The sequence below is a fragment of the Perca fluviatilis genome, chromosome 9, assembly GCF_010015445.1.
Source record: "Perca fluviatilis chromosome 9, GENO_Pfluv_1.0, whole genome shotgun sequence".
Lineage (NCBI taxonomy): Eukaryota > Metazoa > Chordata > Actinopteri > Perciformes > Percidae > Perca > Perca fluviatilis.
This window is the reverse complement of record NC_053120.1, coordinates 36,654,399-36,664,476: the sequence shown is the minus strand read 5'-3', so window position 1 is coordinate 36,664,476 and position 10,078 is coordinate 36,654,399. Positions and strand designations below refer to the sequence as shown.

The 10,078-nt window shown below is 42.4% G+C and overlaps 1 protein-coding gene across 1 annotated transcript; it reads left to right on the top strand.

Annotated features, from left to right (window-relative positions):
- Positions 1–741: 741 nt before the first annotated feature.
- Positions 742–8,201, top strand: LOC120565376 (histidine-rich glycoprotein-like). The gene is made up of 7 exons (XM_039811165.1): positions 742–967; positions 2,735–2,845; positions 3,428–3,512; positions 4,263–4,411; positions 4,722–4,826; positions 6,933–7,010; positions 7,497–8,201. Exons 1-7 carry the CDS (start codon positions 770–772, stop codon positions 8,076–8,078), a joined length of 1,308 nt encoding a protein of 435 aa, XP_039667099.1. The 5' UTR covers positions 742–769; the 3' UTR covers positions 8,079–8,201.
- The last annotated feature ends 1,877 nt before the right edge of the window (positions 8,202–10,078 follow it).

The window sequence follows — 10,078 nt, the reverse complement described above, 5'->3', positions numbered from 1 at the left end:
CTCAAGGATTAAAGACGACAGAAGGGTTAATACGATTTGATAATGAAGCTGCAACTTGAAGGCAGTCAGGATGGTTAAGGACGTAATAGAGACCCTTACAAGATATAAAATCTATACCAGGAACCCTGTCATGCATGGGCCTTGGAATAATGGGACGTAGCTTCACACTTCTATAGTCTATAGAGAACAACACAAAAGAAATGGCTTAGAAAGTTTCTAAGATTAATAGATTTGTTAGATTAGAATGTAGTCTATGAGTTATTATAGATTTATTTGTTGAACTATAAAGCCTTTTGTAAAAGAAGTCACTTTAAATGTTGGTACCTGCCCATGTTTGGACACGAGCAGGGCGGACGGAGACTTCCGTAGAATTTGCCGCGGATTTTAAACAAATTAAAATATCTTAAATTTTTTCAATTTGTTTAAATCTTACAATCTTGTCCCATCATGTCCGAGCCAAAATGACTCATTCATTGTAATGGTGCTCTTATGTAGACCATGTTCATGAAATGAAGCTGGGATGAAGCTGACATTTCCTTTAATTAAGCTTGCTGTTTTTATAGCATCAGAAAAAGGTTGACAGGATAAAAAGACGGAGTTTCAGTGGAAAATCAGATGCACTGCTCTGGTTAAAGTCTCTGTTTGTTCTTTACTCTGGCAGCTCTGTGGTTCTGTCCTCATGCTACGCCTCTTCAGTCTCTTATCACATTTATCCTTTATCCAGGTCTATATAACCCTGTCCCCATCTTCTACCTCTCTATTCTGCACCATGAAGGGCTTTCACATCGTGGCGCTGCTGTCCTCGGCCATGCTGCTGGTCAGCGCTGCTCCGGCTCTGCAGCTGGTGACATGCACCGCGGAGAGTGGAGCTGCGGCTGCACGGCTGGCTATGCATCGCATCAACGAGAACCATCGCCACGGCTACAAGTTCAGACTCCAAGAGATCCAAGGCAACAAAGTGGAAAAGGTATGGGAACCAGAAAAGAGCAGTGACTGAGCACTGTTTTCTTAGGTTACATCTTCATCAGGTCCTAGGTCCAAGGACTCTGATGAAGATGTAACCTTACATCAAAACGTTAGTCACTGTTATGCACCTTAAGAAATAAAACCATTAAGTAATAAGACATCTGTGTTGCACCGGCAAATTTTTTGTTATTTTAGTCCAACTGAGTATTTCTATTTTGGAAGACTTCATTCATATTCTTAAAATACAGCTCACAGGGAAATATCTGTTTGTGTGAATGATATGGAAAATGTCAAATTAAATATAGTACAGTATGAACGTAGTATAATATTTAATAAAAATAGTCTAATATATAGCAAATATATAACTGAAATGGGTAATCAAAAAACAGCAACCAGAAAACAAGTCATATCTCTGTGTTTGTCTTATTTAGTTTTTTACTGTTTGTCCCCTGTGTATATGCACAGCCTGGACTGCACGCTGAGACAAAGCAAAAGTTATTTCAGCAAATTTGAAATAAAGGTAAATTCTAAGGAATTCGAACAAACATGTAGCAAAAGTGCCGTTAATCAGAGATAAAACCAGGTTCATCAGTGATGAACACCGATGTGTTTTAAGCAGGGCGTTTAGGCAGTTATCCTGCCATGCACACAAATGCAGATTTTCCCAAGTTGTAATTTTATCAACAGTTTAAGAGGAGACAATAATGCTCGTGTCCCGAGTTGACTCTTTGATTCGACACAATCATGTTGTACAGCGACATCTAGTGGCCACTGTCTGCAAAGCAGCTTTATTAGTTAATACCTGTAACCATGATTTCCCACCAGGCGCGTCTATGCTGCGTACCGGTTTTGTTCCGTCCACCACACACCATACCACCCCGGGAGCATCTCAGAAGCGGAGCGTCTTGCTAACCGACTTGCAGATTATATTGTCTCTACAAGCACTTTACAGAACAATCAGGTCTTTATTAAGCTAGTATCTATCTTCCAGTCCAAGCACTCCTACAGTTAAACTCCGTGCCTTCTCTTTTCTGGCGTTGTCTTCATATACGAATCTCTCGTCGTCCATGGTGTTGTAGAGGAGATGTATACAATATTTGGTGAGGGGGGTCTTTTGGTAAATTGACTGGATATTGCCATCCCTATTTTAGTCACTGCTACCTGCAGACGCCTAGTCTGGCTATCACCAGACCAAGCTCAATCTTTTAAGATTGAACATTAGTCTGGGGAGTCTGCTCTGTATTTTCTACTGCACAAGAGGCGTGATCAACGGGCATAGTTCAAATGACTCTGTACGCAATTGGATAGTCCTTCAACCAATCGGACCAACGATCCGGGTGACGTAGCAGCGACAGCGGCATTAGGCTTCAACGGGTTGCTGCGCTTCGGTGGCTGCCATGTTGCAGCACGCAACACACCTGGCCGCAGCAACCTTCCTGTAGAAAAGCAGTCCCGTTACAGGTGACTGCCACCCAGTGTACAAAAAGCATATTACATTTGAATAAACACAAAGGCAATCGGACATAGCAATGCAGTCAGGCTTTACTGCTAATACAGGCTTCTTTTCAGTAAACAATTGTCAGCATTTAAATGTAATAAAGTCATTTCCAGATGCCTCATTTTATTATCTGGTCGTAAATCTGGCAGAAAAAACATATGTTTTTCTTGACAGGACAGATGCTTGCAGCAGTGAGGTGTGGGGAAATTAAAACAGGCTAATCATAACGCCTCAATAAATGTGATTACGCTCTGACTCTGTTGTTTGCAGGTGGACGACGGCTGTAACCTTGAGCTGCAGTTGAACCTTCAGGAGACGGTGTGCCACGTCGTCAACCCCAAACACTTTGAGGACTGTCAGATCCGTGGAGAGGCTGAGCGGGTAAATGCTAAGCAAACGTTTGCTTAATCCATTTCTTTTATACAGTCAGAGCCCATTACTTAAGTTGTTATACGCTGCTGACATGATCAAACTGAGCTTTTATGAAGACAACAGTGGATACAGACGTGAGGAATCAACAGAGAGAATGGGGAGACACTAAGCTTACGATATGTCCACCTTTACGTGTTGTAGTTTAACTTACAGACATACAGTATAGTTAGCCTAAAACTGACATTGGGATATTTGACTTGGTAAGAACATGCTTGCTGCAAACATAACGTCGGACATAACGTTAGATTAGTGTCAGGATCCCCCAGTCTCCCCATTGTCCCTGCTGATTCCTCACGTATTGCATCCCACCACAGGAAACCTTCATGCAATACAAGTCAATGGCAAGCGGAGAGTTGTCCCCCCCCGGGGCATGGTGTTGAGAGTATGACGTGATGTGCTCTGTCTCTATCAGCCCTGTGTCACATTCATCTACAGCCAGATGGTGGACAAACTGATTTTGACATCTTGTCTGTAATGGAGAAGAAGTGAGGTATCTACAGTGAAATGTTGTCTGTCTCTGTTTCTCTGTAGGCGGTGACGGCTAACTGCACCGTAAAGATGAGCGTTAAAAATAATGACGCCAACGTCACCAAGTATGAGTGTGACACGCGACAAGGTGGGCTTCTCTGTCATGTATCAGACTTTAATAACTTTTAAACCCTGGACCTTGGATGGAGTTTTTCTTTTTGTCATAATCCAGTGTACCTTTTTTATAGTCATTCATTTCTACGATATCTGCACCTGGCATCTGTAGTATGGTTAAGGTTAGGCTATGGCATATGGTTACTGCTTTACTACTTTACTGATGGCCTGGGGAGGACTGCAGACAAAGTGTGATATGACTGCAGCAGAGGTCCTACCAAAAATCTGAGCACTGGGCTGACAGCTCCCTCCCAGCCAATTTAACTTGATAGAGCAACACCTCGGTCTAACAGAGATCTTCATCAGGCATGGTCAAAAATGTGTTTGAAGCAGCCAATGACATACTTGGATGTTTTGTTAGATGGAGGTTTATAGAATCAATCTGATCTTTTTGTTGAGCTGACAACATGAGTCTATCAAACTAATATTTACTCTACAGCCCGCCCTACTCCTGGGGGAAGAAAGCTTGTTTGCAGTGTCTTAAACCATACCTGGCTGCATATATATATATATATATATATATATATATATATATATATATATATATATTATATATATGATCTTGTGTACAGTGAGAGCAATGTTCTGTACAGGGATGTCATGATGTAAATAATAATCACTAAAACTAGCAGGCTCTGTCATAACAAGAACTGTGTGTGTGTGTGTGTGTGTGTGTGTGTGTGTGTGTGTGTGTGTGTGTGTGTGTGTGTGTGTGTGTGTGTAGTAAAAACCGACGTGGATGTTCCCGTGCTGGTCCCACTGAACAGCACTGAAGGTCTCAAGTCTGTTAATGAAGCTGAGAGCAAGTTCAACCAGAACGCCACCAACAAGCACCACTACATCCTGAAGGAAGTGGGACGGATCAGACTTGGGGTAGAGAGAATCTCTCTCTCACACACACACACACACACACACACACACACACACAAACACACACACACACTCTTCTTTTTTGTGTCATTATATGACAGAGAGACGGGTTCTAGCAGCCTAAACATAACCAAATAAATGTTTGTATTAGGGCTGTCAATCAAGAAAGAAAAAAAAATGTAATCAAGTTAATCACAGTCATGGGCTGTGATGTGCGTTGACAGCCCTAGTTTGTATATATGTTTGTGAATTAATGCTGCTTAGTAATGTCTGTAATCTCGCGTCTCACCTTCTCTTTCTCATTCTGGCTCAGTCTGGGAAGGACTACTATGCTGAGTTTGCCCTTGTGGAAACTCAGTGTCCAATGGGAAGCAGAATCAGTATTGAGGCATGCAAACCCCTCTGCCCCGACAGAGCTGTAAGTACAACACACATACACACACACACACACACCAGAGATGGGGACTCAAGTCTGAGACTCAGACTCAAGTCGCACTTAAGTCGCACAAACAGCTGACTTCAGACTTTACTTGCGACTCGACCCAAAAGACTTCAGACTTGTCTCGGACTTGAGCTTAGAGACTCGTCAACAACCTGTTTTCATGCAATTATTGCTTTTTAAATCTAAATTCATTCATGTATTTATATTTTCTTTTATTGGCGCATATACATTGGGGAAACGTATGAGGAGCTGCATGTCCCCTGCCCTTTGCCATAATGTGCAACGTAATGCATGCGCTATGCCTATATGTGCGCGCACTCACATAAATGCATTGACGATGGCGACACCAAGTCCTCCCGGAGTTGTGCCTTTTGTCATTAGTTTTGCTTTCAATAACTTAGTACACAGTGGCAGTAAGCCAACAGCTACATGCAAGGTGTGTGGCACCGGATCAACAACGTCGAACTTCATCAGGCATCTCAAAACGCACCCAGATAGGTCAGTCACTTGCTAATGTGAAAGAGACGTTACATTTAGCAGATATCGTCACAGGTAACAAGCTAACCATCGCAAAGTGTGCTAATGCTGGGAACAGGCAAATTGTATCTTTATAGTTGTATCCATATGATGTTACAAGTATAAGTTCTCACATGTTTGCACCATGGTTGGTGTATTAACTTTCAATGCAGATGTTACATGAAACAGCCAGTTAGTAACACAGACAAACATGTATTCGCTGGTGCAGATACCAAAATGTTGCGCGGCCCCCGCGGCCGTGTCGTGGCATGTGAAGCGTCTTTTCCTAAACCCAACCTCTGCCATCCCGTTATTTTCGCGCGTCACCCGCGGCCGTCTCCCAGTGTGTGAGGCGTCCTCCCCCGGGGTGTGGAGTTTGCTTTCCCCGTTAATCTCCGTATAGACCATTTCGTGCTGACCACCACAAAAAAAAACGACAAAAACTTCCCCGTGAACACGTATCAATAGATTAAAAATAACGTGACCATTTCATGAACTGCCGTGAGACCGTGTTGGGATGGTAGCTACAGGACATGCTTTGAATTCATAAGATTTAATAATACAGTGTTAGGGACAGATCAGATGGCCAGATGGCCAGAGACTTGAGACTTGAATGGACACGTGGCAAAAGACTTGAGACTTGACTTGAACTTGCCCCTCAAAGACTTGAGACTTGACTTGGACTCAAGCTCAAAAACTTGAGACTTGAATTGGACTTCCAAAAAATTACTTGTGAACATCTCTGACACACACACACACACACACACACACACACACACACACACACACACACACACACACACACACACACACACACACACACACACACACACACACAAAAGCTTCGGAAAAATTCACAGCCACATTTTGACATGTTATTTACTGAATTTAAAAGAGACTATGATATCTAAGTTGAGCTTTACTTTCATGGAGAGATTTGATGAGTTAGCTTTGACAAAACGATAGCTCATGTTTTTCCACACGAAGCAAAAATGCTCTCGGACCACTTATTTGAGGCTGTTTGACTCTCTGAGATCTGTAAATGAAGAATCATACAGATGTTGGTAGAGGCGAAGCTGCTCGGCCAGTCTTCCAAGCCGAACATGTTGAAATCAAATGCACTGACTTGCGGAGCTGTGTGCGTGACGGCCGGAGAAAGATCAGAACTTTCACATGTGATACCAGAGACCATCTCTGAACAGAGACAGAGGTGACCATCTCCAAACACTATCATGTCACCTATACTTTCGTCATGTGAACTCTCCATCAGCTGTTGAAGTAGATCATGATGTTTGATTGAAATCTCTGGAAAAAGCTAGAATGTGGACCTTGAGTTGAGTTGTTTTTGTCAAAGTACTATTCATAATTTCACAAATAAACATTGACAATCATGTTTTTTCTTACTTAACATTCATCATGTTATTTATCGTTACAAAGTCTGACTGATCTGTACAGTAGTATGAGTCCAGGATCAGAGCTAGGTAGTCCATTGTTTTGAAGGACAGGTAACAATATGACTGAGTGTGATGTTGAGTTCATCAGTTTCTCTCTCTCCTCTCTTCAAAGCATCATGCTTTCTGCAAGTCAACTTACTTGAATGCCACCGGCCTCCAGTCAGTCGAGTGTGAATTCTATCCCCCATCGGTGAGTCCACATCCTAATCATATGCGTTCACGTAATCTATGTCTTGCTATACTTTACATTGTTCATTAGTCCTGTACCCATATTTTCAAAATGTGCAGTTATATTAGGGCTGGGCGATATGGAGAAAATAAAATATCATGATATTTTTGACCAAATACCTCGATATCGATACCGCAATGATTGACTATTGGTGCTTTCACAAAATATTTACAAAATGAGATTTTTGATAAATAATCATCAGTAATGTGGATATCATGACTAAGTGGTTAAAGGCAAATAATAGAACCGTTACAACAGTCTGGTGAGTTCAGAAAAATCACTTTACTGTAATGCAGCCTTTAAAACCAGGAAAAGACAACACTGACATATCTAGTCTCATATCACAATATCGATATAATATCAATATATTGCCCAGCTCTATGTTATATGCAGATATACTATGAAGAAATACACTTCAACTAACTCTGTTGTCTCTGTTCTGAACAGAACACGACTGCCCTTGGCCCTGGTGAGCAAGAGCCCGTATGCAGGCATCATGTGGGTGGCCATCCTCCCCATGCAGGCGGTGGCAGACCTCCCCTTGGATGCATATTGCCTCCCCTTGGTGGCGATGGCAATCCTCCCCATGTTGGCCATGGCCCCCCTCCCACTGGAGGCGATGGCCATCCATCCCGTCCCTGTGGCCCTCCTCACCATGGTGGCGATGGCCAACCTCCCCATGCAGGCGGTGGCAGACCTCCCCTTGGATGCATATTGCCTCCCCTTGGTGGCGGAGGCGATCCTCCCCATGTTGGCCAAGGCCCCCCTCCCCACGGAGGTGATGGCCATCGATTCCGTCCCTGTGGCCCTCCTCACCATGGGGGCGATGGCCATCCTCCCCGTGTAGGCGGTGGCCACGGTGACCACCATCATGCAGGCGATGGCCATCATAGGCCCCCATTCGGTTCCAAGCACCACTTGCATGCCTTCCATCACTTCCATCACTGCCGTGGATCGGACCCAGCTCTCCACCCCATTTGCTCATGGCCTCGTCTTTGGAGCCACCCCAGCCCTAGAGGCAAGGATTGAGCTACACCACACAGCGCTTAGGCAACCATAACTGCTTGACAGTACCCGAAGAATTCTTACCAGTCTACGAGAAATAGAACATATTATTAAACATGTCAAATAAACAGTCATGGTGTAAACTTCTGTGATGAAACTTCTTTCATAGACCTGCCTTGTGCAGACATCACGGCTCAGAATTGCTTGAATTTGATCATACATAAAGCTTTCTTACAGTTTTTTTCGATTGCTAAACGATAGTGGGCACGACTGGAGTCCCATGTGCAAAACTCAAACTACAGTCTGCACTACCACCAGTCACCTGAGCTAAACAGTTCACATCACCTGCAAAACTCATTCAAAGCAACACAACTCTTAACACGTGTCTCAAAACAGGCTCAGTGCAGCCAAACACTCAGAACAATCCTCACTGAGATAACACACACTGTCACTCAGAACACACTGAGAGTAAAAACACCATGATCAAAACCCAATACAGAAATTACAAACTTTCTCATCTTTACAGTTTGAACAATTTGAGTGACTTTACACTGCAGTTTTCTTCAATATAGTATTTTGTCGCTAGTAATTTATGGAATTACTGGGGAAAAAAACTAAGGGTACATAACAGTAACAAAGAATAGTGTGACTAATCCTGCCTCTCTCCAGCATCATGTGGCAAGTTTTCTTCATCACATTGGATGTCTGCATCATCTCTAAATAACAAATGAATGTGGTGTTTCCACTGCTTTCACCTCCATTACTTTCTGAAAAACAGTAAGAACGCAGTTTTACTATTGTAAAGATATAATGTTTTTCTCATTAAATTTTTTTTTATAGCTGTGTACATAACCTCAGACATCTTACCTGGACATATTGGTATCTTTGCTCTTTTACCTGTTTCTCTCAAACGTTACAGTGTAGAATTGTTTCATTCTTATTTGGTGTTTGTATACAAAAAAGGCTTTCTGATCTTTCTCTGTATAAATACCATATATGTTCACTAACTAGTCTAAAACAAGACACCTGCTTAGGCTTTCAACTAAAATTCCAATCGGCAGTGTTTGAGAGGCACCAGACTGAAATCTATTCTGTTTTGAATGTGTGGTTAACAGTTTTGACAGCAGTGTGTTAGCATTTGAACAACGTGCTGTAAATCTACAGTGTTGTGCACGTTGTGGTTAAAGGCATGGGATAAGTGTGTAGAGTTTTGAAAACTGTTTTCAAGCAATGAGAAACAAACTAGAGATTGGTCCACAACTGTTAGAGTTTTGCACATGTGACTCCAGTTGTGCCCACTGTCGTTTAGCAATCGAAAAAAACTGTATATATTTTTTGAAGCAGCATTTGTACAGTAAGTTCTCTTTTAAGGTAAAGTCCACACTAAACGATGTACGATGAACATTAAAATCAGCTAGTTTGACACTAAAGCTGTATCAATGTTTGGTTGCACCACAGAGATGTGAGGTGCATCTTAGTTACAAAGTTGGCGTAAAGTCAACTAACCAGAATATTGTCAGGAATCCAATCCGTAAAAAGCACAATTCTTGATGCAGTGTTTATTATTATCATCATTATTATATTAATAATTGCTACAAGGCTAAAGCTAAGCTGGGCTCGTATAACAAAGACACATAGCTACTAAAGGCTAACCTAGCTCATTAATGGTATTGTCTCCTTTCCCTGCATGTTGCATTTAACGTGAGACCTAAACTGACCTGGATGAGTGTATGTCTTTCCTACTTCTAGAGGGGTTGTGCTTAGTTAAACTGACTCACCCAGCCGCTGTTTTGTTAGTGTTTGAAGATGGCTGCTTGCTTCGGTGATGACGGCGTCTTGAGCGACCTCTGCTCCAGGTCCTTTGCTCCTTGTCCTCTGAGGGCGTCCTCGTCAGGCCAACATTAAAACTAGTCCAAGTTTGAACGTACACACAGCTGGTGCAACCCAGTGCTGGATTGTACAATGGGAGTATTAGACTATTTCCATGTTAAAGTGTAATCATCAATGAATCGATACATCTAAAA

Bases quoted from the DNA above. Each gene is read 5' to 3' on its own strand.
- LOC120565376 (XM_039811165.1), top strand. From the start codon at position 770: ATGAAGGGCTTTCACATCGTGGCGCTGCTGTCCTCGGCCATGCTGCTG. The intron at 968-2,734 runs GTATGGGAACCA...TGTTGTTTGCAG, and splicing joins AAGGCAACAAAGTGGAAAAG to GTGGACGACGGCTGTAACCT. The intron at 2,846-3,427 runs GTAAATGCTAAG...GTTTCTCTGTAG, and splicing joins TCCGTGGAGAGGCTGAGCGG to GCGGTGACGGCTAACTGCAC.